Source organism: Cotesia typhae, unplaced genomic scaffold, assembly GCF_013202065.1.
Source record: "Cotesia typhae breed Kobodo isofemale line unplaced genomic scaffold, CoteBio_Ctyphae scaffold_152, whole genome shotgun sequence".
NCBI classification, from domain to species: domain Eukaryota; kingdom Metazoa; phylum Arthropoda; class Insecta; order Hymenoptera; family Braconidae; genus Cotesia; species Cotesia typhae.
This window is the reverse complement of record NW_027423776.1, coordinates 9,975,011-9,998,693: the sequence shown is the minus strand read 5'-3', so window position 1 is coordinate 9,998,693 and position 23,683 is coordinate 9,975,011. Positions and strand designations below refer to the sequence as shown.

The 23,683-nt window shown below is 29.6% G+C and overlaps 5 protein-coding genes across 6 annotated transcripts; 4 read left to right on the top strand and 1 right to left on the bottom strand.

Moving 5' to 3' along the window:
* Window positions 1-2,276: 2,276 nt before the first annotated feature.
* On the top strand, window positions 2,277-4,313 carry Lnpk (zinc-ribbon metal-binding protein lunapark). Of its 2 annotated transcripts, none has more exons than XM_074256145.1 (5): window positions 2,277-2,416; window positions 2,489-2,663; window positions 2,928-3,089; window positions 3,285-3,539; window positions 3,610-4,313. In XM_074256145.1, exons 2-5 carry the CDS (start codon window positions 2,507-2,509, stop codon window positions 3,690-3,692), a joined length of 657 nt encoding a protein of 218 aa, XP_074112246.1. In that variant the 5' UTR covers window positions 2,277-2,416; window positions 2,489-2,506; the 3' UTR covers window positions 3,693-4,313. The 2 variants fall into 2 exon arrangements, with proteins under 2 accessions (XP_074112246.1, XP_074112245.1); XM_074256144.1 differs by having other exon boundaries at window positions 2,489-2,780.
* Window positions 4,314-5,360: 1,047 nt separating this feature from the next.
* On the top strand, window positions 5,361-10,852 carry LOC141535951 (RNA helicase aquarius). Its single transcript, XM_074256130.1, has 3 exons — window positions 5,361-5,448; window positions 6,343-10,335; window positions 10,454-10,852. Exons 1-3 carry the CDS (start codon window positions 5,374-5,376, stop codon window positions 10,703-10,705), a joined length of 4,320 nt encoding a protein of 1,439 aa, XP_074112231.1. The 5' UTR covers window positions 5,361-5,373; the 3' UTR covers window positions 10,706-10,852.
* On the top strand, window positions 10,837-13,246 carry Nacalpha (nascent polypeptide associated complex protein alpha subunit). Its single transcript, XM_074256146.1, has 4 exons — window positions 10,837-10,977; window positions 11,681-12,058; window positions 12,466-12,720; window positions 12,939-13,246. The coding sequence occupies exons 2-4, from the start codon at window positions 11,690-11,692 to the stop codon at window positions 12,951-12,953; spliced, it is 639 nt and encodes a 212-aa protein (XP_074112247.1). The 5' UTR covers window positions 10,837-10,977; window positions 11,681-11,689; the 3' UTR covers window positions 12,954-13,246.
* Window positions 13,247-13,989: 743 nt separating this feature from the next.
* On the top strand, window positions 13,990-18,797 carry LOC141536062 (uncharacterized). The gene is made up of 8 exons (XM_074256301.1): window positions 13,990-14,162; window positions 14,282-14,376; window positions 14,786-14,940; window positions 15,162-15,292; window positions 15,400-15,535; window positions 15,744-17,110; window positions 17,201-17,697; window positions 17,774-18,797. The coding sequence occupies exons 1-8, from the start codon at window positions 14,084-14,086 to the stop codon at window positions 18,137-18,139; spliced, it is 2,826 nt and encodes a 941-aa protein (XP_074112402.1). The 5' UTR covers window positions 13,990-14,083; the 3' UTR covers window positions 18,140-18,797.
* Window positions 18,544-19,854, bottom strand: LOC141536063 (protein FAM177A1). The gene is made up of 3 exons (XM_074256302.1): window positions 19,638-19,854; window positions 19,303-19,425; window positions 18,544-19,222 (listed from the first exon to the last, which is right to left on the bottom strand). Exons 1-3 carry the CDS (start codon window positions 19,713-19,715, stop codon window positions 18,959-18,961), a joined length of 465 nt encoding a protein of 154 aa, XP_074112403.1. The 5' UTR covers window positions 19,716-19,854; the 3' UTR covers window positions 18,544-18,958.
* Between the last annotated feature and the right edge of the window lie 3,829 nt (window positions 19,855-23,683).

Sequence of the window (23,683 nt, the reverse complement as noted above, 5' to 3'; positions counted from 1 at the left end):
AATTTTCTACTTGTAAAATTTTTTCTTTTGATTTTTTTAAAAATAATTTTTCAATAAAATAAATTATTAAAATTTATAAATGTCGGTTAACTTAATTTTCATTGTTAATTTTATTTTCATTAATTAAATTAGATCTAAAAAAAATTCCAATTTTCTATAATTTTTCCAATAAAAAAAAATTCTAAAATCTGTCAGATGTCTGATAAAATAATTTTCATAAACTTATCAGCTGTTTTGATTTAAGTATCATATATAAATAAAAAGTGGGAATAAAGCGAAAGCTTGTATGTACCTTGTGTATAAAAATGTATATAAACATTAAATTATGATAACGCGCACACTCAAACTCAAGTAATCTATTTTAAAATTCCTCGGAGTGGTTGGCTTAGCTCTGGTTAGTATATATTTTCCTTGACATTGGTTTTTAGCTAGCAGCTCACCAACAGTCAAGCTCAACTGAACACAGTCATACATACAGATTAGCACAGCAAAGACAGAAGACAAAGCCCGTTCATACAGCGTATGCCGCACAATTGCAAATTGCAAATGCCTGTAAACGCTGCTCTTAGGCTCACGTTCACTCATACAGGCTGTCGCTGTTAATTTTTCTACTCTTGTATTTTCCTGGAGCCGCATCACCGTCATTCATCACATAACAATAACTTGATCTATTTATTTATCAAAATGGGAATTATTCTTTCAAGATTTCGAGTAAGTTTTTTTTATTATTTATTACCCCATTTTATTTTACTTTTTTTTTACCACTTGCGCGGTATTTGTGAAAGTTTTAGGTTATGATCATAAAACAAACAATATTTCTGTCTAATAATTTTTTATTTTTAAAATTATTCCAAATAATTATTACTCAGTTTTGTAATTACTAACTTTAATTATTGTTTATTTATTTTTTATTATTTTTTCAGGTAATTCTAATTAAAGCTTTGAAGGTTAGGCGCGATTTTTAAAATTAAAATTCCATATGTTTTGTAATTTATTATTTTTTATTTAAATAAATCATCAGCTGACAGCTCAGCTGATTTTTTTTTAATTATTCATAAAGTTATTTTAATTGATAAATATATATACATATTGTTTAATTAATGATAACACATGGTAATAAAATAAATGTGACTGGTCAAAGCGTTAATTTATTCTTGAAACAATTGTCTCGTTGAATCCAAAATTACCATCCAATGACACAGCAACTGTTTTTAAACTTAATGGATTGTCTGGATGGTCAAATAGGTCACGAATTATATTTTTGGCAAATAATAATATTTTTTTTTTTTTATTAAATTTATTTTATTATAATACTTAATGTATTAGATTTATTAATAGAATTATATTAATTTAATACTAAGCGTATTTTTATTTTTAGAAAAAGAAGACGACAATAGAAATTTTGGAGGACCTTGACTCCGTAAGTTACTCTTTAAATTTATAATCTTATTAAATAAAAATTAAATTAGAATTTGACAATCTTTAGAATTTTTTTGTTTATTAAAAAAATTATTTCTAAAAAAATAAAATGAAAAATTTGAGTTGTAAAAAACTTGAAAAACTTTGTGCAATTTTAAAAAAATATTTTTTTCTGTCAATTTAATAAATAAAAAAAAATACTAAACGTCCGCTAATTTTAGGATTATAAATAATTAATTAAAAAATTTTTAAAAGTAATTTTTGATCAATTACAAGCAAAAAAATATTAAAAAAAAATTGCAGGTATAATTTTTTTAATTTTCTGCATGAACAATTTTTTTATAACAATTTTTTCAATGAAATAAATAATTAAAATTTAAGAAATTTTTTAATTTATACTTTTTATTACAGCAAATAAAAGAAATTGAACAGTATGGTCAAACAACAGAACAGAGGCATAAAAAAATAGTTGGAACATTAATAATTTACAGTGTGTTACTTTATGTCGTAACCGCGGTACTGTTTTATTTTTACTTCTTTCCCGCTTCACTTTACGATCAACTTTTTTACATCACTCCATTATTAATTTTTCCATTGCTGTAAGTACTTAAATAAATAAATAAATAAATCTATATTATTAAGTAATGATAAGTATTTAGGTTGCATTTGAAAATGCTCTATCTCTAGATACATAATTAAGAAAATTTTTACAGGATAATATTTACCAAAAAACTGGTGACGTGGTATTACAAAAGAAAAATCTCAAGGAATCAAGAAAAATTAGTAGACATGCAGAAAGAGAAGAAGAAAATTTTAGATCAAGTCACTGAGACGGAAACTTACAAAAAAGCAAAAGAAATTTTGCTTAAATTCGCCCCTGATCAATTGCGAATGACTCCTGTAAGTTTTTTATTATTATTAAAATTATTTTGCCAATTTACTTAAATAAAATTATAATTAATAAATATTTTAATTTTTTTTTCAGCTTTCACCTCAGGTAAAAATTCTTAAGCAGCTTAAAAAAATTCCAATAGTTTTTTTTTCTTAGATTAATAAAAATAATTTTCAGCCTGTATCAAAAACACCAATGACAAGCCCAGTACCAAGGCGCCTGAGTACACCACAGCCTCAAACACCGATGCCTCAGCCATCGATGGCCACTCCAATGCACCAGATGTCTGACGCAACTGAGCTGCGAAAACGCGCGTTGGCAGCTACCAGCCCGCAATTAAATTCATCAATCGGTAGGCCTGTAAATACTGGTCTTGTACCAGTTGGCTTAGCTTCTGCTAATACTCCGCAGCAGACTCCATATTATCATCCGAGTGGTAGATTGTTAAATGCTTCGTTAATCCGTCCTCGTTAGTATTAACCCTCTAGCTTCATTGCTATTGTTTTATTAATTTTATTAATATGCCTTGGTTTTTGTGTGTTGGTATTTTAAAAATATTTTTTTTTTTTTTTTACCAATTATATTTGATTAATTTATTTACTGTTGTTTAAAATAGGGTCACCGTTACCACGTCCGATACTTCCGAAACAGAGAAGTTATTTGGATCGCTTGGTTGAATATTTGGTGGGTGATGGTCCATCTAATCGGTACGCGCTGATATGTAGACAATGTGATTCACATAATGGAATGGCGCTCAAAGAAGAATTTGAATATTTTGGTAAATTTATTTTTTTTTTTTTTTAATTTTTTTTAATGAAAAAAAAAAATTTAATTTGATATAAATTTTAATTAACCATTTTCTTAGGCAAAAATTTATTTAAAGTTGACTTAGTAAATTCAGAAAAAAAAAATCAAGACAAATTTTCTTTATTATTATTATTTTTTTTTTTTTTTTTTTTTTTTTTGTAAATAGGATTCCGTTGCTGTTACTGTCAATACTGGAATCCAGCACGGAAACAAAAGCCTTCAGCGCCCAAATTAAATAGTAATATTACCTCCCCGTTATCAATAACCAGCCGACAAAGCGGCAAGTCAACAGACCAAGAGACGACGTCATCTAGCTCGTCTGGCACTGACTCAGATATTGAAGTCGTTGATAAGCCAGATACACCAGAAGCAGAAGCAATTGAGTCTGATAAAATAATTGATCAGAAATTACCCGACAAAGGTACATTTAAAAAACGAAACTATTTTCAATTAATTAATTAATTGATAATAAAAAAAAATTACTTTTGTAGTTTTAAATGAAGAAAAAAAAATAATTGAAGAATCTGAAGATAAATCTGACCAAATGGAGGTAGACGAATCTCCACGTAAATGATAATAATAATTATAAATATTAATTGTAAATTAAATTTAAAAAAAAAAAAACAACATTTTTAAGACCAACAGTGGCTTGGATTTTTAACGTTTTCGCGTGCATATTAATGTAATGTAATAATAATCATTACTCATTCCAATGTGTTATTGATATTGATACATATATATTTATTATTATTATTATTATTATTATTATTATTATTAACGCAATCTCCGGAGTGATATATTTTTATCGCTGGCTAATTTCGCCATAGAATTTATTTATTATATTTTTTTCACTGCACAAAATACAGCTTTTTATTTATTATTATTTTATAGAATTTAAACTAAGACTCCATTAAGTCTATAGACTTCATACCGATAATGATTATTATTATTGTAGTTAATATTGATTGATTTATTTTTTTTTAATCTCAATAACGTAATAAGTGTTCATATTAATGTAAATTATTTTTGGACTGTTAATAATATTTAGATAAATATCGTTATTCGATTGGTAATCAAAATTAATATTGTTGTAATAAAATATCTCGAGACTGTATTCTATTTGTCAATAACATGAGCGTAGGTTTAATTAGTAAGTATGACTTTTGAGCATTAATAAAAATTATTTATGATAAAACTTTTTGTTTTTTATTTTATGTAAAAAACAATTAAGATAATTTATGAAAATTAATTATACACATATTTAATAATTTTTTTAATTTTATAACAAATAAATTATGGCAAAAAAAAAAATTAACATCTAGAAATTTAAAAAAATAAAAAATGCAATTTTTTGGAACTTTTTTTTTTTTATTTTATAATAATAAAATTATTATTAAAAAAATTAAATTAAAACATTACACGTGCGAAAATTTAAAATAATAATTTGTAGAAATTTTTGAAAGTATTTTTTTATTGTAATTGATTTTGTTATAAAAATTAAAAAAAATTGACAGCTGTCAGCTGACTTAAGTATCATTTTTATTTCACATAATTTTTACCTCGCTCAAAAGTATTTTATGTATGAAAATTAATTTAGCAGATATTTTACAATTTTAAAAATTTTTTTATAAATCGATACAATAAAAAAAAAATACTTCTAAAAATTTGCACTTGTAATTTTATTAATTTTAACATGTAAAACTTTTTAATTAAATTTTTTTTTAATAATTTAACTTCAATGTCATATTAATTTATTAAAAAAAATTAAAATATTATCAAGTAACTGCTAACTTCTCTAGTTTGTTTAGATATAAATAAATTACTGTAATAAGTCATAAATTATTGTAATTTGTAACGAAATAAATTTTTAATAATAATAAAAAAAAGAAAAATAAAGTAAACTTACTTGTTAAAATCTAGAATGCTGAAATTAGCGGTCAGCTGTCAATTTAAAAAATTTTCTCTTGTAATTTTTATTAATTTTCACATGTGGAATTTTTTGGTTAAATTTTTTTTATAATAATTTAAAATTTATAAAATTTTAAAATAATCTTTAATCTCTGCCAACTTCACTGTCATTAAAATCTTTTTAGTAATAAATTTTGACTCTAGAGGCGTTAGTGTCGAGTATGTTTTTCTGGGAGGGGGAAAAAGCCGGAGATTCCCGACAATGACTACCTGTCGGGCATCAACTCGTTCGTTGATATATAGTTTAGTTCAGTTTCAATTAAATCATTGGATATTGTGTTTGTAAAATGGAAAACACGCGGGTTACTAAAGCTAACCCTGCACCGACGGTGGAACAAATCACATCTGACCATATAACACAGGTAAATATTTATTATTAAATAAATTAAATATATTATTACTTGAATAATTTAAAATTGCAATTTAACAATTTTATATTTTATTTTTTTGACGACGTTGTAAAAACGTTGAGTTGTAGATTATGTCAGATGCTCAATGTTTATTTATTTTTATGTCATTTTAAGACATTTATTAATGTTAATAATCCTGAAATTAACAAAATAAATAATGCTGAAGTTAGTTTTAAAAATTTTAATAACAAATCAATTACAATAAAAAAAAATACTCTAAAAATTTTCACTTGTAGTTTTTATTAATTTTCACATGTGAAACTTTTTAATTAATTTTTTTTTTTTTTAATAATTGAATTATTATAAAATTTTAAAATAATTTTTAATGTCTGTCAATTTCAGTGTCATCAAAATTACAGAAATTAGATTTTAGAGTTGGTTTTTTGTATCATCACCAACATATTTTTAATGTTGAAATAAAAATGGCGCGACCGGCTTTTATTTTGTCCCAAACAATATTTTTATTTTTATATCTCAATTATTAATTTTTATTTTGTTGACATTAAAGTTATAGCAGTCACTTGACAATTTTTTAATTTTAATTAACAAACAAATTTGTTTCACAAAATATTTTTTTAAAAAATTGCATTTTTAATTTCTTCTAATTTTTTTTTTTTGTTATAATTTTTTTATTAAAAAAATTTTTTTAATGATTAAATATCTATTAAATTAATTGTCATATTTATTTGTAACAATTTAAAAAAAAAAAAAAAATAATAATAATAATAATTGTAAGCTGATTGTTAATTTTAGTGCTATAAAAAATTATTAAACAAAAATAAAAAAAATTTTTTTATAAAAAATTAATATTAATAATAAAAAAAAAAAAAAAAAAATGAATTACAGATTGCGAGTAAATATTGGACCCCCCGAGAAACCGACTCGCACTTACCATTCGACAAGCAAATAATCGAGGACATCTACATCCAAGAAATATGCGCGTCAAAATTTTCAATCCGCCGTATAATGATGCTGGAGTACAGCTTGTACCTAGAAAACTTCTTATGGCCAAACTACAATGCCTCCAGCGCGTCAAGAGCTCACACGTTGTCAATCGTAGTGATGGTGAACGAAAAATTCCGCGAGCGAGTTCAAGTTTGGGACGTCTTCCAAACGAGCCCTTCGGAGTTCCCAGGCTTCATCCAAAACGTGCTGCAAGCTTGCCTAGAGGACAGTATCCTGGACTTTGACTTGAAAGAGCAAACATCACTGATAGTTTTCTTGAACCACTGTTTCAACTCAATGGAAATCACCTTGGTGAGAAACGAGATCAAGCGGCTGATTTCCCTGTCGATGTGGGTGTCTTTGCAGCAAGGCCGCCTCGAGTTGGAGTTAAAGAAGCACGATGAGTGGCGGAAGCAGTGGAAGAAGCTCAAAAAGAAGGACGAAAAGCTAAAACAAAATTTAGATTGGGAAAGAAAATTTCTTCACCGGTTAATGATTAAATTTATGGCTATTTTAGACACTATCACTGAAGAAGGTCCGTTAAATCCGGACAAAGTTCACTACTGCGAGAGATTCCTGGAGCTAATGATCGACTTGGAGGCTTTGCTGCCCACCCGGCGGTATTTCAACACAGTAATGGACGACTGTCACCTGGTGGTCAGATGCTCGCTGTCGAACTTGCTGAAAAGACCCGAGGGGAATTTGTTCGGCCAGCTGTTGGGGATGTTGAAGTTCTACGCAAAATTCGAGATCGACGAGAAGACCGGAGACGCTTTGACAGACCACGACATGACTCACATCCACTACGAAAAAATAACCTCGCTCCAAAAAGCGTCTTTTGCTAAATTTCCAGAGCTGATAAGCTTCGCGATGGCCAACGTCGCGAGTGTTGACACCCGAGAGGCATTAGAAAAACACTTCGGGTCTCTGAGTGAAGAGAAACTCATAGCAGTCGCTTGTTATTTGAACCTAGTCCCTCCAGAGGAGCGAGCTAACGCCGAAAACTGGTACCGGATGGACAAGCAGTTTCTCCAGGAGCTGCTGATCTCTCGCCACGAGCGCAGATCCTCCCAGCTCGAAGAACTGAACGAGATGCCGCTCTACCCAACAGAGGACGTCATCTGGAACGAGAACATTGTCCCCACGGAGTATTTTTCCGGCGAAGGCTGCTTGGCGCTGCCTAAATTGAACCTGCAGTTCTTGACTCTGCACGATTACTTGTTACGAAATTTTAATTTATTCCGTTTAGAATCGACTTATGAAATTCGCCAGGATATTGAAGACTCTGTCAGCAGACTCAGTCCCTGGAAAGCCGAGGACGAGGGCGTTTACTTCGGCGGCTGGGCTCGCATGGCCCAGCCTATCACTCAGTTTGCTGTCGTAGAAGTCGCCAAGCCCAACATCGGCGAGAAGAGACCCTCCAGAGTGCGCGCTGACGTAACAATTAATTTAAGTATCCGCAAGGAAATAAAATCCGAGTGGGAGAATTTGAGGAAGCACGATGTTTGTTTTTTAATAACTGTAAAGCCTCCGAACCCAATTGGGACCAAGTACTCCCACAAGCTGCCCTTTTTGTCCCAAGTGGGCTTAACAGCTGTTCGGGGTTGCGAGATTGAGGGAATGTTGGACTCCAATGGCCGCGTTATTGAAGACGGTCCTGAACCGCGGCCTATTTTGCCAGGAGATTCCAGGACTTACCGCGTCTGGCTGGACTCCAATCAGTACCGCTTGGACATGGATACCGCGAGTCAAGGAAACGAAGACATCTACGAAGGCTTCAGCATCATAATGCGCAGGAAGCCGAAGGAAAATAATTTCAAAGCTGTTCTGGAGACTATTCGCGAGCTGATGAATACCGAGTGCGTTGTTCCGGATTGGCTGCATGATATTATCCTGGGTTACGGCAATCCTGGCGCTGCCCAGTACATGGAGATGCCCAACCGGCTGCCCACTATTGATTTTAACGACACATTTTTAGATATTGACCATCTTAAGTCCAGTTTTCCGGAGTATAAAATTAAAATAAAGACTGAAGACCCTGAAAAATTGGTCAGACCTTTTAGAATTACCTTTGAAGAAGAAGAAACTCCGGGAATTTCTGTAGAGTCTCATGTAATTCCCAGCAGAGGGCCGTACAAGGCTAACCAACCTAAGAAAAACCAAATTCCGTTCACGCCGACGCAGATAGAAGCGATTCGCGCGGGAATGCAGCCGGGATTGACGCTGGTAGTTGGTCCCCCTGGAACTGGTAAGACAGACGTAGCAGTCCAGATAATTTCCAACCTCTACCATAATTTTCCGAACCAGCGGACGTTGATTGTAACGCACTCTAACCAGGCTTTGAACCAGCTGTTTGAAAAAATCATGGCGCTGGACATTGACGAGCGGCATTTGCTCCGTCTGGGTCACGGAGAAGAAGCTCTGGAGACTGAGAAGGACTTCAGTCGCTACGGGAGAGTCAATTATGTGCTGGCTAAGCGGATAGACTTGCTAGCGGAGGTCCAGCGGCTCAAAGAGTCTCTGGATGTCAAAGGAGACGTCGCTTACACCTGCGAGACTGCTGGGTATTTTTTTATGGACCAGGTTATCACGCGCTGGCAGTCTTTTGAAGCTAAGCTTAAGCAAGCAGGTGACACAGGAGAAATTGGTGTGATTAAAAATGAATTTCCGTTTACAAAATTTTTTAATAATTCAATCCAGCCGCTGTTCAAGTGTCAGAGCTACGAGGAAGATTTGGAGACAGCTGAAAGCTGCTTCAGGTATATAGAGAGTGTCTTCAAGCAGCTGGAAGAGTTCAGGGCTTTTGAGCTGCTCAGATCTGGGCTGGATCGCTCCAAGTACTTGCTGGTTAAAGAAGCTAAGATTATTGCGATGACTTGTACTCACGCTGCGTTGAAAAGACGCGAGCTGGTGGACATGGGGTTCAAGTATGACAACATACTTATGGAAGAGTCTGCCCAGATTTTGGAGATAGAAACTTTCATACCTCTGCTGCTCCAGAATCCGGAGGACGGCTACAACAGATTGAAGCGCTGGATTATGATTGGAGATCATCACCAATTGCCTCCAGTAATTAAAAACATGGCGTTCCAGAAGTACTCCAACATGGAACAGTCGTTGTTCACGAGGTTCGTTCGTCTGGGAGTCCCTACAGTTGATCTTGACGCTCAAGGTCGTGCCAGACCGAGTATCTGCAACTTATACAACTGGAGATACAAAAAATTGGGCAATCTTAAGCACGTTGAGCAAAGCACTGAGTACCTGACTGCTAACCCTGGCTTCTGCTTCGACTACCAGCTGATCAACGTCGAAGACTTCAACGGAGTGGGGGAGAGCGAGCCCACGGCTTACTTTTATCAGAATTTAGCAGAGGCCGAGTACTGCGTGGCTGTCTTCATGTACATGAGGCTCCTGGGATACCCCGCTGATAAAATCAGCATCCTGACGACTTACAATGGGCAGAAACACTTGATAAGAGATGTTATCAATATCAGGTGTGCGAATAATCCGCTGATTGGAAGACCGAGTAAAGTTACTACTGTTGACAAGTACCAGGGTCAGCAGAATGATTATATCTTGCTGTCGTTGGTCAGGACTCGCGCTGTTGGACACTTGAGGGACGTCAGGCGTCTTATTGTCGCCATGTCTCGTGCCAGGCTTGGGTTGTATGTCTTTGCGAGGGTCAATCTGTTTAAAGATTGCTTTGAGCTTAGGCCTGTTTTTCAACAGCTGATGCGCAGGCCAGTTGCTCTTCAGCTCGTTCCTGATGAGAGTCATCCTACGGAGAGACTTAATAAGGATTCTCCTGAAGCGCCGGTTGTTGAAATTAAAGACATGCCACATGCGGCTAATTTTGTGTATGAATTGTATACGAAAAAAGTCTCCAGTATGAAGGTATTTATTATTATTATTATTATTATTATTATTATTATTATTATTATTATTATTTTAGTTAATTAGATTTTTTGATAATTGATTTTAATTTGGTATTTTTTTTTTTTATTTTTTTCAGGATGCCTTCAAAGGCTACGAAAGATTGGAGGTAGCCCATGAGACTAGTACAAATTTAAATACTGATAAAGAAAAAGAAAAAGAAGATGATGTAGTTGAAGAAAATAATAAAGAAGAAAAATCAACTACTGATAATGAGAAAAATCCTGTTGAACAAATGGTGGTTGAATTTGAAATTATTGATAAAACAGATGAAAAAATAGATAATCAGAAAGGGGAAGAGGAAGAGGAAGGAAAAATGGAAGAAGATTAATTTTTAATAAAATTATTTTGTAAAAAAAAATAGTGTTAAGTTAAAAAAAAAAAAATAAATTTTTTTTATTTTAAATAAATAAATTTAAAAAAAATTATTGACAATTTAAATTTAAGCGCCATTTCATTTAGTGTCACCAAGTGTCATTTGTAGAAACTAAAAAATTAAAATGGCCGTTTTATTGTAACGACGTGACGCATTGAATATAGCCTCACAGCGTTTACAACCTCCAACTTCCAACCGACGTTTCACTCAACTAATAATCCAAAAAGGTAAATCCGCAAATATTCATTACATCATTTATTGGTATTTGTTTGAAGTAATTTTGTAAAATACAATTAATTATATTTTTTAATGATAAATCGATAGTCTAGTGCGATGAATTTTAATGTCAATGCAACTTTGATTTTTCCAACGGTCTCGCGTAGAGTCTAAAAAAATTATTGCCTTTTATGGTCAAATCTATTTTGCTCTGAATTTTTTATTAATTAATTTGATCCAAAAAAATTTATTTTTTAATTAAACAATGATTAGTTAATTTTATTTATAATTATGTTTATAAATAATGGGACTTTAGAGTTGATTTTTTGTAACACGTTCTTGATATAGAAACAAAAATGGCGCGGCCGGCTTTTATTTTATCCCAACAAATTTTTTTTTTTTTTTAATTTATTAAATTAGAACTCAAAAAAATTTTTTTAAAATTGCACTTGAAATTTTTTACAAATATAATTTTTTCATGAAAAAAAAAATTTTGTTAAGTGTCGGATAATTTTTTTTATTAATTACAAATTAGTTAATTTTAATTTTGTCTAAAATGATGATAACACAGTGATGGTTTCGCTAAAATTTATTTCACTGTCAGAAAATAATGAAGAGAAACTTGGCTGTCTGAAAAAAAATAAAAAAAAAAAATAATTAATTATTATAATAAAATTTTAAATTGATACTAAAAAAAATAAATAAAATTTGCAGATAACAAAGATGCCAGAACTCACCGAATTGGACAAAGCAGCGAGCTCAGACTCAAAAGTAGAGGTGATCCCCGCTGGATCTGGCACCGAGTCAGATTCCGATGACTCGATCCCAGACTTGGAGGACCCAAGTGCCGGCGGTGGCAGCTACTCTGGCACCAACGTCAGCGGACTCCCGATCGACGTCATCTCCAAAGCCAAACAGACACGTGGTGAGAAGAAAGCACGTAAACTGATGAGCAAGCTTGGGTTGAAGCTGGTGCAGGGTGTTAACCGCGTTACTATTCGCAAAGCCAAGAATATTTTGTTTGTCATCAACAAACCTGATGTCCTCAAGAACCCGGCTTCTGACACTTACATCATTTTTGGTGAAGCTAAGGTACAAATTTTAAAAGTCTATTTTTTTTATGTCTGTTATTAATGATTGATTATAATTTAATTAAAAAAATTTTAATTAGAGCAACAAATTAATTTATTAAAATAATTAGATTTTTTTAATTGAAGAATTTTAGTGACACAAAAATTACTTGACAATTTTTTGATTTTTTTTTTTTTTTTTTTTTTTTTTAAATTAAATTAAAATTATATAAATATTTTTAAGAAATTACACTTGTAGCTTTTTTTTTTTCAAAACTTTTATATGTAAATTTTTATAAAAAATTATTAATAGAAATATTTAATTTTTTAAAGTCATAAATTATTTTTGAGAAATAAAAATTAAAAGTATTTTTTAAAAATTGAAATAAAAATTATTTTTAAATAAATTATTTTAAAAATTATTTTTAGATTGAAGATTTAAGTCAACAAGCGCAAGTTGCTGCTGCTGAAAAATTCAAGGAACCACCAAGCATTGCTACTGCTGAAGCTGGTGGAAGTACGTCCGTTGTAGCGCCAATTCAAGAAGAATCTGAAGAAGAAGTTGACGAGACAGGGGTCGAGGATAAAGACGTCGAGTTGGTCGTTGCACAAGCCCAAGTGTCTCGAGCGAAGGCTGTAAAAGCGCTTAAAAATAATCAGAATGATATCGTTAATGCTATTATGGTAAGATTTATTATTAATTAATTTATTTATTTATTTATCAAGATGAAATTTTACACATGATGATACCCGTGAAGGTTTCGCTAAAATTTAAATATTTCACTGTCAGAATACCGTGAAGTAAAACTTGGCTGTCTGAAGAATTAATTTATTAATATTTTTTATTACAACTATTGTTTTATTAAATTATTAATCAAGTGTTTGTTTATTTTTTGTTACAGGAGCTGACGATGTGATAAACTAAAAGCATTTATTGTGCATTAGTCTCTGCTGCAAAAAAGCCAATTACGATAAATATTTTTTTTTTTTTTTTTATCATTAAGTTATCATTCTCGTTTTTTTAAAACGCTGCGAAAAATTAATTACGTAATTCAAACACATCTAATGAGTGGTTCAAGAACAAAATAACTACGACAGTACTAAAAATTTTAATTGTAAAATTATATATGACGATATTCGTCATATCAATGAAATTACTTTTAATGTATATATACATCAGTTTCATTAAAAATAAAATAATTAAATAACATTGCTCATCTAAGTAATATTTTTTTTATATCATTATTTTTAGGTATTAAGTCAACAATTTTATTTTAATAAATTTTTATATCCTTGCAATTAAAAAAAAAATTAGTCTTAAGAACTTTAATAATATCGTATGATATTTAAGTTAGTATTTGACATTTTTGAACAAACGAATTTGTTCAAAAAAATTATTTTAAAGTTTAAAAATACATTTGTAATTTTTATTAATTTTTACATTTCAAAATTTTTTTTTCTGATTTTATTTGTCACAAAAATTATTAAATATCTGTTAAATTAATTTTCATTATTTAAGAGCAGTTGATAGTTTATTTTTAAACGTGTTTTGCTCATAAATAAGGAAAAATTTAGAAAAAAAAAAAAAAAAAACGCTTCTTAATGAATAAATTTTTTAATCTATTTCTAATAAAAAAATTATTTTTAGAAAATTGATTTTTTAATTTTTACATGTCAATTTTTTTGTCAAAATTTGTCTGAATAATAATTAAAAATCTGTTAAATTAATTTAGCAGAAAATTAAAAATTTTTAGAATTTTTATAACTAATAAATTTTAGCAAAAAAACAATTATTAAAAAACTTACCGACTGTTAAAAGTAGTAATCTACATTTTAGGCACAAATAATTTTCATTCTTGGCCACTGGCAGAAAAAATCCGTCGATTTTTTATACTAAAACGAATTGACAGCCGTGGAAGTGAAAATAACCACAAATATATATATATATATATATATATATATATATATATATATATATATATAGTTTTTAAGATGGAATTAAATGGCAATAATTAGTGTAATTAATAAATAACAAAAATAAAATAAAATGCAAGATATTTGTTCAGATATAAGGACTGCGATTGATCACGGTCGCACTGACATCCTCCGATCTTTACTCGGTGCCTGTATGTATACAAAAATCTACGTGTATAACCTTAAAAAACGCCGACCATTTTTTTTCATCAAGTAAAATTTGACATTTACTGTAAAATTAATTTATTAATTGTAATTATTTAAATATTAGGTGACAATGGAAATGTGGGTGAAGGAATAACAAGGGATGAAATTTTAAACCAACCTTTTTTGGAGGAGGGCACTTTTTTATCTTACGCCTCAAAGGTAATTTTATTAACAAATAAATTATTGCAAAAAAAAAATTGACATTTAGAAATTAAAAAAAATTAAAAAATTCTCTATTGACTGTTAATTTTAATGTCATAATTTATTTATTAAATTCCTTTTTTATAAGCATAGAAAAAATTATAAGTGCAATTTTTTATAAATAATTTTTTAGTCTCAGTATATTTTTAAAATAAAAAAAAAATCTAATTTATTTTTCAAGAAAATTAAATAAATTTATAGTTGTCTACTAATTTCAGTGTTATTTTATTTCATGTCACTGAAATTGACAATAAGAAATTTTTTTATAATTTTCTAATAATAAAATTATTATAAAAAAAATTTGACTATTTTTTATGATAAAAATTTTTATTCTAAAAATTAAAAAACAATTTTTTATTTTATTTAGACAAATCAGGTAGATGTTGTAAGAACATTATTAAGCTGCGGAGCGGATCCAGCGGTAAAAAATGCACATGGACGTAACGCAGTTGACGTCGCAGCCAGTGAAGTAATTCGTTTGCTTTATGTCGAAGAATTATTACGCGCTACCGCTGCCTCGGAGTGAGTTATATTATTTTACAAAGCTAAAATTTATACTTAAATTTTATCAGTTTATCTTTACAAGTATTGATTAAACAATGTCTAGATACGCCTTTTCTTGGAATAATTAATGCGTAGACGTGTATTTTTTATTTTTTTAAAATGCTTATCACAAGTATCGCAAGCTGTCAATTTTTCCATACTTTTTTAAATTAAATATTTAAAAATATTTTATTTTTTAGAATAGATAGAGTTATTCAATTATTGGAAGCGGGCATTGACGTTAATTCATGGGATTCAGAAGGCAGTAAAAATACACCGTTGCATTGGGCGGCATGTTATGGAAATAAGGAAGTAGTTGAGTGTCTTATCGGTAAGAAAGAAATTTTTTTGATTATTTAAATAACTTCTATTATTTAAATAACTTTTTTTTTTTTTTTTTTTTATAAATAAAAATCATTAATTGAATAAATATTTTAGATCGTGGTGCAGATGTTAATGCGGAAAATGGTTGCGGAGCAACACCTCTGCACGAAGCAGTAAGCCGCGGGGAAATTACTATATATCAAGAATTGTTACAAGCAGGTGCTAATCCTCACATCCGGGCTCTTCAAGGGTAATTATTTCAATTAATACCTATGACTATTTAAATTTTTTTAAATGTAATTTTTATTTCTATTTTATTTTTTTTTTTTTAATAAAAAAAAATAATTTTTTACAAAAATTTTAAACAATAATGTTTCTTAAAAAAAAATTTCAAACAATAATTTAAAAAAAAAAAATAATTTTTTACAAAATAATTAAAAATATTAAAAATTTTTCAGAACATTTGCTGGAAAAAGTCCCTACGACTTATCTCGTCAAAAGCCGTCAGTCCATGCTTTGCTGCAGCGTTACCTTCCCAAAGAATCTGAGAGCGTGCACAGCCCGGTGACATACAGTGACTCAACAAATTTCAGCCAGAAGAATTTATCAACAAACATGAGCCAGCTGTCAATAGACTCAGCAAAATCAACGGACCCACTGTACGACCCAACTGTCGCCCCAGTGAACGACAACAGCCACCACCACCACCACCCAAGTCCGATAAGATCCCACGAAAAGACGAGCACCTGGAACCTGATCTGGCCAGAGCCGAAGAGTGTGATCGACCTGAGCCACTACTCTCCGCCTTTCATCGCCGGTAAGGAAATCTTCATCTCCATAATCCAGGGCAGCGAGTCAATCCACGACATTCTGGACGTCTGGGAAGTAAGCCGGACATATTTGCTGGAGCTGGGTCACGACGTGAAAGTAGGAGAGGTCCAGCCAGGCTCTGGAAGGTTCACCAGCGACAACAGAATCGAGTGCATTGTAAACCGCAAGCTGTTCAATTTAGCGGAAGGATATCAGCTTCACATATCACAGAACTCGATAAAAGTAAGCGCGGGGAGTCTTGCAGGGCTTCATTACGCAGTCTGCACCTTCGTGCAAATTTTGCGGCTCAGCAAGAACCCAAATTCTCCAGAAATCACCGAAATAGAGTCTGTGCTGATAAAAGACGAGCCGAGGTTCATGCACCGCGGAATTCTGCTGGACATTTCTCCAAGAGGAAGAACGCCGACTCTGGAGTACCTGCTGCACACGATTGACCTCTGGTCGTCTTTCAAGGTCTCGCACTTGCACTTGTACTCGAGGTTGAATCCCAGCTGCGACTGGCAGCTCTGCTACACGCGCTCAGAAATGGTCACTCTGGACCGGTACTGCCGGGACCGGCATCTCAATCTCATTCCAGCGCTAGATGTCGACTCCAATGTCAGCCAGCGGCACTTAACTCAGATGTGGCCTGTGTTCCAGGAACTCCTGGCGATTTTTCCCAGCCTGAGCTATGTTCATGTCGGCCCCAGGCTCGCTAGCCTGTTGGTTCCTCCGGAGAATTTAGATCTCAGCAATAGTATTAATGAGACAGTGGAGACTGACATGTCCGAGGTTTTTAAATCTTACTCCTGCTTGCAAGAACTCTGGCATATTTTGAACTTGAGCTCGGACACTACTTTGCTGCTTTGCAGCAATGGCTTGCATTCGAAGCCTGAGTTCAGGAGTGTTCCCAGCAATGTTATTCTTATTGAGTATGGCTTTCAAGCGGACTATGATTTTTCTGAGTGGACTGAAGCTTTTAAAACTGCTGGCGGAAATGTTTTACCTTCTTCAGGTAATTTATTTATTTATTTATTAATTAATTTATTTATTTTTTTATTATTTATTAAAAGATAATAAAAAGTAAAAAAAAAATTTTTTTTAGGTACTGCTAGTTACAACAGTCTGGCAGGTTGTCCAGGTTCAACGCTAATCAACACCAGGAACGCCCTAAAAATGGCTCACGATCAAAACTCAATCGGAATAGTCGTGGCTCATTGGTCAGGAAGCCACCACTTGACGCCTCATCCATTTTCCTGGCTCGGGTACTTGATCGCCGCGGGTCTCTCCTGGAACCCTTCGACAGAAATCGAGCTGGGGCCTGTCGACTTGTACGAGAACTCCGAAGTCGCTAATTTAATGAAGCGCCAGCGGTACTTGACCAGTATTTTGAACATCCACGTGTTCCAGGATCTGGAACACAAGATTGGAGGGACTATTCTTGAATTGGGACGCGTTGACACTTTAGTGCTGACTCTTAGCAAGAACCAGGACGCCAATGATCTCCAGCAGATTCCAGATAACCGCGGATCTACGCTCTACAGGCTGCTCACTGATCCTGATAATGTTAACTTGGAATATTTGTCTGCTGATTTATTTGCTGTAAGTTTAATTATTATTATTATTTTTTTTTTAAGTAAAATTTAATAAATCATTAATTAATTTTTTTTTTTTACAGAGAATGACTAAACAAATAAAACGCGTGACTCACGCGTTGTATGAAGCAAACTTGACTGCAAAATTGGGATCGATGGACATTCAAGAATTGCAGTTGACTGCTGACTTAATGGTCACCGCCTGTCGTATCGGTCGCACACTTATTGGCGTTGGCGTTAATCCCAACAGCAACATGGGCCTAGCAGTTATTAACCTGGGAGTCTGCAATTTGCCTCCGACTTTCAGAACTGACATTGCTAATAAAATGCTGGCGCATATTGAACAGTACAAAGGAGCTTGGTTACAAAGACACTTGCCCCAGGGGCTTCAGAGTTCTTTACTAGTCTTAACCAGTGCACTTCATCGTTTTGTACCAGAGTCCTCGTAGTACTGATTTATTATATTTTATTTTTTATTTTTCTTCAATAATAAATATAATTATTATCATTAATTATTGTCACCGTGATACTGAAATTTAAAGACATTTGACTATTTTTTTTTTTTTTATTGAATTAATAAAAAATTTTATTTTTTTTTTTTTTTTTTTAATTAATTAAAAATATTCTAAAAAAAATTGTCAAATTTCTCCTGATTTTAGTATCATTTATCAAAATTTTATTGGTAATAAACTTCCATATGATTCAATTGTATATTTTTTATTACGGCAATGCATATTTTCATTAATGTCTGTAAGAAAGCGTATTAATTGAATAATTATTAATTATTAATCAAAGACTGCTGAAAAAAAAGAGTAATAATTATTAATAATAAATTCAACGTATAATTGTACAATTTAGTTATACGAATATATTAAAATATATCTATTATATATAAATTGTCAATTGCATTTTTTTTTTTTGAATTAAAAATATTAATTAAGTTTTTTTTTTTTTATAAATACGAGTCATTTTTAGACTTTTTATGAACAGAATTAATTTCTTGGAATTATAAAAATTACTTGGAAAATAAATATATTGATTTTGATGCCAATTAGCACACTTGATAATTTTTTATAATTTTTTTTTTTTTTTTTTTTTTTTTAAATAGACTAGACTCAAAAAATAATTTAAAAAAATTGCGTTTATAATTTTTTTTTGAGCTCTTTTACTGAAAAAAAAAAATCTTTTTTTTAATTATCAGATGTTTCAATTTTAGAAATATTAATTTTGAAGTAATTTTTTGGATTAAAAAAATAATAATTTAAAGATCAATGATTTGAAGTTTTAATGTCATTTACTATTAAAGTTTCTGTATTATTTTGGTTCCACCCCTCTATCTCTAAGTCTTTTTTATTTTCCTCGTCCTGTAATTTTTGGAGACGCTGGTACTCTATAAGCTCAAAATAATATTTAGGAGACGTAATTCCCAAAAAATTAGCCAAAGCTTCTCCAACATAGTCGCAACTTTCGAGGACTTTGGAGCCTACCCATGAGGTCTGGTACCAAGTCCATGGAACCCAACCGATACTTTTCTAAAATGAATTAAAATAAAAATACTGTATAATATCTGCTAATTTCAGTGTCATAAATATTTAATAATTAATTAATTTACAAGATCTATTAGTTGCTTGTCAGTTTCTGGAGAACTGGAATCTGTTTCATCATCAGAATACTCAATCAAGTCACCGTCAGAAAAATGTAAGACTCTTTTGGGAATTTTTAATGATTGGTTATCCTGAAATAATTAAAAATATAAATCGATGTATTTTATTATTGACAATTTTATTAAACATACAAATTTGCTCCAAAAAATTATTATTAAAAATTGCATTTTTAATATATTAAAATATTTTTAGCTATAATTTATTAATTTAAAAAATTCTTAAACTTATCAAATATCTGCTAAATTAATTTTTATTGTATATTTTAAAAATGAAAATTATTTACCTGATTAACTTGATTTTCTCCATTAACTTGTAACACAACGTTGGTTAAATCGCACATTTCTTTATTTTCAGTTGTCATTTTGACAGCTAATTTCTAGAACAGGTCATCAGTCGCAGTATGATAAAATAAAATTAATCACTATTGGAAATGTGAAACAATGAACAGTAAATAAGTCCCTGACATATTTGTTTTTATTATGCGCATTATACTATGGAGTAGTATGTAGTAAACTTTTCCATTCGGCCAGTCACCGGTAGATGTCCCGGTCTGTACAACGAATTCGTTTTTATTAATTATTTTGTTCTAAATAAAATGAAAAATAATAATAAAGTTAGCCGAAGTTTTTAATTTTTTGATTATTTTTTTAATAATTAAATTAGAATAAAAAAATATTTTTAAAAAATTGCATGTGTAATTTTTAAAATTTTCTACATGTGAAATTTTTTCTTTTAATTATTTTTTAAATAATTTTTCAATAAAATAAATTTTTAAATGTCGGCTAACTTAATTTTCATAAAAAATTAATTTTATTTTAGTGACCGACTTACCCCACAAGTAAAAAATAAAAAGACCGGAAGAAAAATCACTTAAAAAATTTTTTAAGCTTATAAGCTTACAATAAAAATATATGAGGGCGTGAAGTTAGTCAATAATCGAAAATCGCAAAAAATGGGACCTGATTCCTTATTGGTTAAAATTAAAAAGTGCGCGCAGCGCGCTATTCAAATTTCTAGTGCTATAAAAAATTATGTTATATATTTTAGACTTTTTTGTATTAATTTGACACTTTTCTGTGTTAATTTAACACAATAATTGTTAAATTTATAGATAAAAGTGTTAAATATTTAACAGAAAAATTTTTAACCGTTTTTTTCTGTGCATATATCCGTTTTTAATCACCAAATAGAAAAAATGGAATTTGATAAAAAAAAAAAAAAAAAAAAAAAAAAAAATTGAAAGGTAAGACAAAAAAAAAGTAATTATGTATTAAGATTTTTTAATAATCAATATTGTCGGATATATAATACATATTAATATATAATTGAGTCAGTATGGACACATTGGTATAATTGACTCGGCAAAGGTGACAAGTTTATTTTTTTTTCCCTGCACCGGCAATCTAATTAATAATTAATATTAATCGTCTTATCACTTATTGCTATTACCATTATTATTATTAATAATAATTACTCATTACAATTACAATAATATCAATGTAATATAATAGTAATAATAATATCTCTTTCTTCAGAGAGAAAACTATTAGGCGACTATCACGATTGCAAACCTCATCGTTCACGCTAATTATTATTATTATTATTACTTATTATTATTATTATTAATATTATTAATATTAAAATTACAATATTCTTCCCTCCACCACTATCACCACCGTTATTAAACTTCTACCACTCAACGCAGCACATTCTATTAATCTAATCCCTGATATATAACATGAACTGCGTCCACAATCCTAAAAATCGATCGTGAATCGTGAGACGATAAATACACAATAATGTCACGACTAACACTGCACCATAATAATTATTAAATTGTTATTATATCGTTAATTAATTATCATTAATTTTTATTTTTTTTTTTTTTTTATCAAATCAACTTTATTCTATTTATCTATTTCTTCATTAAAAAAATTATATCTTTACAAAGATATTACGCATTTAAATCAATCTCTCCCTCGCGGTTCTACTTTGTACAGTCGCACTAACCCGCTAGAAGTTGCTCAATAAATATTCGATAAATATATATCATTATTTTTTTTGTTTTTACTTTTTTTAGTTCAATAAATATATAGATTTATATCATATAAGTATATCATTTTTATATTGCCGTATAATCGATAATTGCACTATCATCGTACATCATTAATCATTTATTGTTAGTTTTATTTTAATTATTATTATTATTATTATTATTATTATTTTATTCCAAAAAATTTATTGTTCGGTTTCTAAACTCCAGTCAACTTTCTCGGCAGTTGTAGTTTTTTATACAACTAGTGTGATAATTTATTATTACACTAGATGTAAAGTAGATTGTTATGTAATTAATGCTTAAAGTATGTTTAATAATTAATCCAAAATTAATAATCTATATTTTTAAGAGAATACGAAAGAAAATGCTCTATCTTTAGATACATAATTAAGAAATGACATTGTATCTTGTAAACTATTGACATTTTTAAAGATATAAGCTCATTTCGATGTTACATTTATCGAGAGCTTTGATTTGAGTACCCACATCAATTTTTCATATATTTATATATATTATATATATATGTATATATGAAAAATATATGAAAAATGCATGTGGGTACTCAAATGAAAGCTCTCGATGAGTGTAACATCAGGATGAGCTTATATTTTTAAAAATGTCAATAGTTAAGAAAGTACTGAGTAATTTAATCTGATAGTTAATAAAAAAAATTAATAATTAATTAATAATATATCATCCCTTAATCTGATAATTTTTTAAACTTTTTATTACAAATTAATTTTAAAAAAAAGTATTTTTAAAAAATTTTGCGCTTGTAATTTTTTGATCAAATTTTTTTTTATTAATTCAAAAAATTTTAATATTTTAAAATTTAAACACCTGTTTGTATACTTTTTCAGAAATTTCATTCAAAAATAAAAATTTTGAGAAAAAGCTTTTTGATTATTTAATTTTTGGAAAAATTAAGATTTGAAAAATGTCATTTTGTTTCTAATTTATTTTTTTTTTTTTACTTAAAAAAACGATTTCTACCAGATCGAAAAGAGTTGGGTTGATTTTTAAATTAAAATATTAATAAAAATTAATTAATTAAAATTTTCTAAAATATTACTTAAAAAATAAAAATTTTTAAACTAAATTATTATTTAAATTAAAAGAAAAAAAATTTTTTTTACCTGCTTACTTTAGAGCACTAATCCCATAACACCTAGAATTTTTTTTTTTAATTTTTTAATAATTTTTTTAGAAGATTAACAACCCTACATTCAGCCCGCGCATACATTAACCATTTAATAATAATGTTACAAATTGGCCCAGCTGTTCCTCGCTAATATTAATAAATTTATTAATATCAATTGTTAATCATTAATAATAATTGAGCTATATGTCTCCGCTTAGCTTCAATAAGCTCTAAGATATCGCAATTTACACTATCAACCTTCTTGCCGTAATATTACATTAATTTATAAATTTAATATCAGTCAACTTTATTATCAAGCAAAGTACAATTATTAATAATTATCCAATAAATTATCAATGTACTTTGTAGATTAATTAAATGTAGATTTTACATTTTAATGTAATGCACTTTTGGTCAAGGCAGCTCGAGACGATGTACGAGGCTCTTTTTTTTTATTGCACTTACTTTTCTATTGTCTATCCTTAAATACATTTTATATTTTTTTCAATCGATTAATTAATAAAATAACTACGCAAATAATCGCTAATAAAAATACATTATCTAAAAAATTTTATCTTATATTATTTCTAAGCGCTACCCTGAGAATAATTTCATTTAAGGAAAATCTACAGGCTCTTAATTTATTATTATTTAATTTATTAATTATTTTTTATTTTTTATTTTTTTATGAGCCACTTTTTTGTACATCCAAATTTTTATTTTTTATAATAGCTTAATATTAAGCGACGACCGTACGGTTATTACAAATAATAGTTCTATAAAAACTAGCAAAATTTTTTAATTATTATTTTTTTTAATAATAATAATTATTATTTATAAATATAACGAATCAACGGTACGCTGTCCCGGGCCACCCTGTTTAATTGTGACAAAGAATGACGAGTGCATTTTATTTACCTCCATCTAATATTAATTATTTTAATTATTTAAATAACAACGCATGTGTTATAAGGTCGTAAGTATCAAAAATACGATTTTGATATCAAAAGATCCCACCATAATTTTTTTTTTTTTTTTTTACATACAAAAAAACTAAATTTTAAAATAAAATTTAAAAAATTCTTTTTAAATAAAATTTCATCAAATTTAAAATAGAATAAAAAATTCAACT

Bases quoted from the DNA above. Each gene is read 5' to 3' on its own strand.
- LOC141536062 (XM_074256301.1), top strand. From the start codon at position 14,084: ATGCAAGATATTTGTTCAGATATAAGGACTGCGATTGATCACGGTCGC. The intron at 15,293-15,399 runs GTAAGAAAGAAA...TAAATATTTTAG, and splicing joins AGTAGTTGAGTGTCTTATCG to ATCGTGGTGCAGATGTTAAT. The intron at 17,111-17,200 runs GTAATTTATTTA...AATTTTTTTTAG, and splicing joins AAATGTTTTACCTTCTTCAG to GTACTGCTAGTTACAACAGT.
- Nacalpha (XM_074256146.1), top strand. From the start codon at position 11,690: ATGCCAGAACTCACCGAATTGGACAAAGCAGCGAGCTCAGACTCAAAA. The intron at 12,059-12,465 runs GTACAAATTTTA...AATTATTTTTAG, and splicing joins TCATTTTTGGTGAAGCTAAG to ATTGAAGATTTAAGTCAACA.
- LOC141535951 (XM_074256130.1), top strand. From the start codon at position 5,374: ATGGAAAACACGCGGGTTACTAAAGCTAACCCTGCACCGACGGTGGAA. The intron at 5,449-6,342 runs GTAAATATTTAT...AATGAATTACAG, and splicing joins CATCTGACCATATAACACAG to ATTGCGAGTAAATATTGGAC. The intron at 10,336-10,453 runs GTATTTATTATT...TATTTTTTTCAG, and splicing joins AAAAAGTCTCCAGTATGAAG to GATGCCTTCAAAGGCTACGA.
- Lnpk (XM_074256144.1), top strand. From the start codon at position 2,507: ATGACAAGCCCAGTACCAAGGCGCCTGAGTACACCACAGCCTCAAACA. The intron at 2,781-2,927 runs GTTAGTATTAAC...TGTTTAAAATAG, and splicing joins TGCTTCGTTAATCCGTCCTC to GGTCACCGTTACCACGTCCG. The intron at 3,090-3,284 runs GTAAATTTATTT...TTTTGTAAATAG, and splicing joins AGAAGAATTTGAATATTTTG to GATTCCGTTGCTGTTACTGT.
- LOC141536063 (XM_074256302.1), bottom strand. From the start codon at position 19,715: ATGACAACTGAAAATAAAGAAATGTGCGATTTAACCAACGTTGTGTTA. The intron at 19,426-19,637 runs GTAAATAATTTT...TAATTATTTCAG, and splicing joins GAGAAAATCAAGTTAATCAG to GATAACCAATCATTAAAAAT. The intron at 19,223-19,302 runs GTAAATTAATTA...AATTCATTTTAG, and splicing joins ACAAGCAACTAATAGATCTT to AAAAGTATCGGTTGGGTTCC.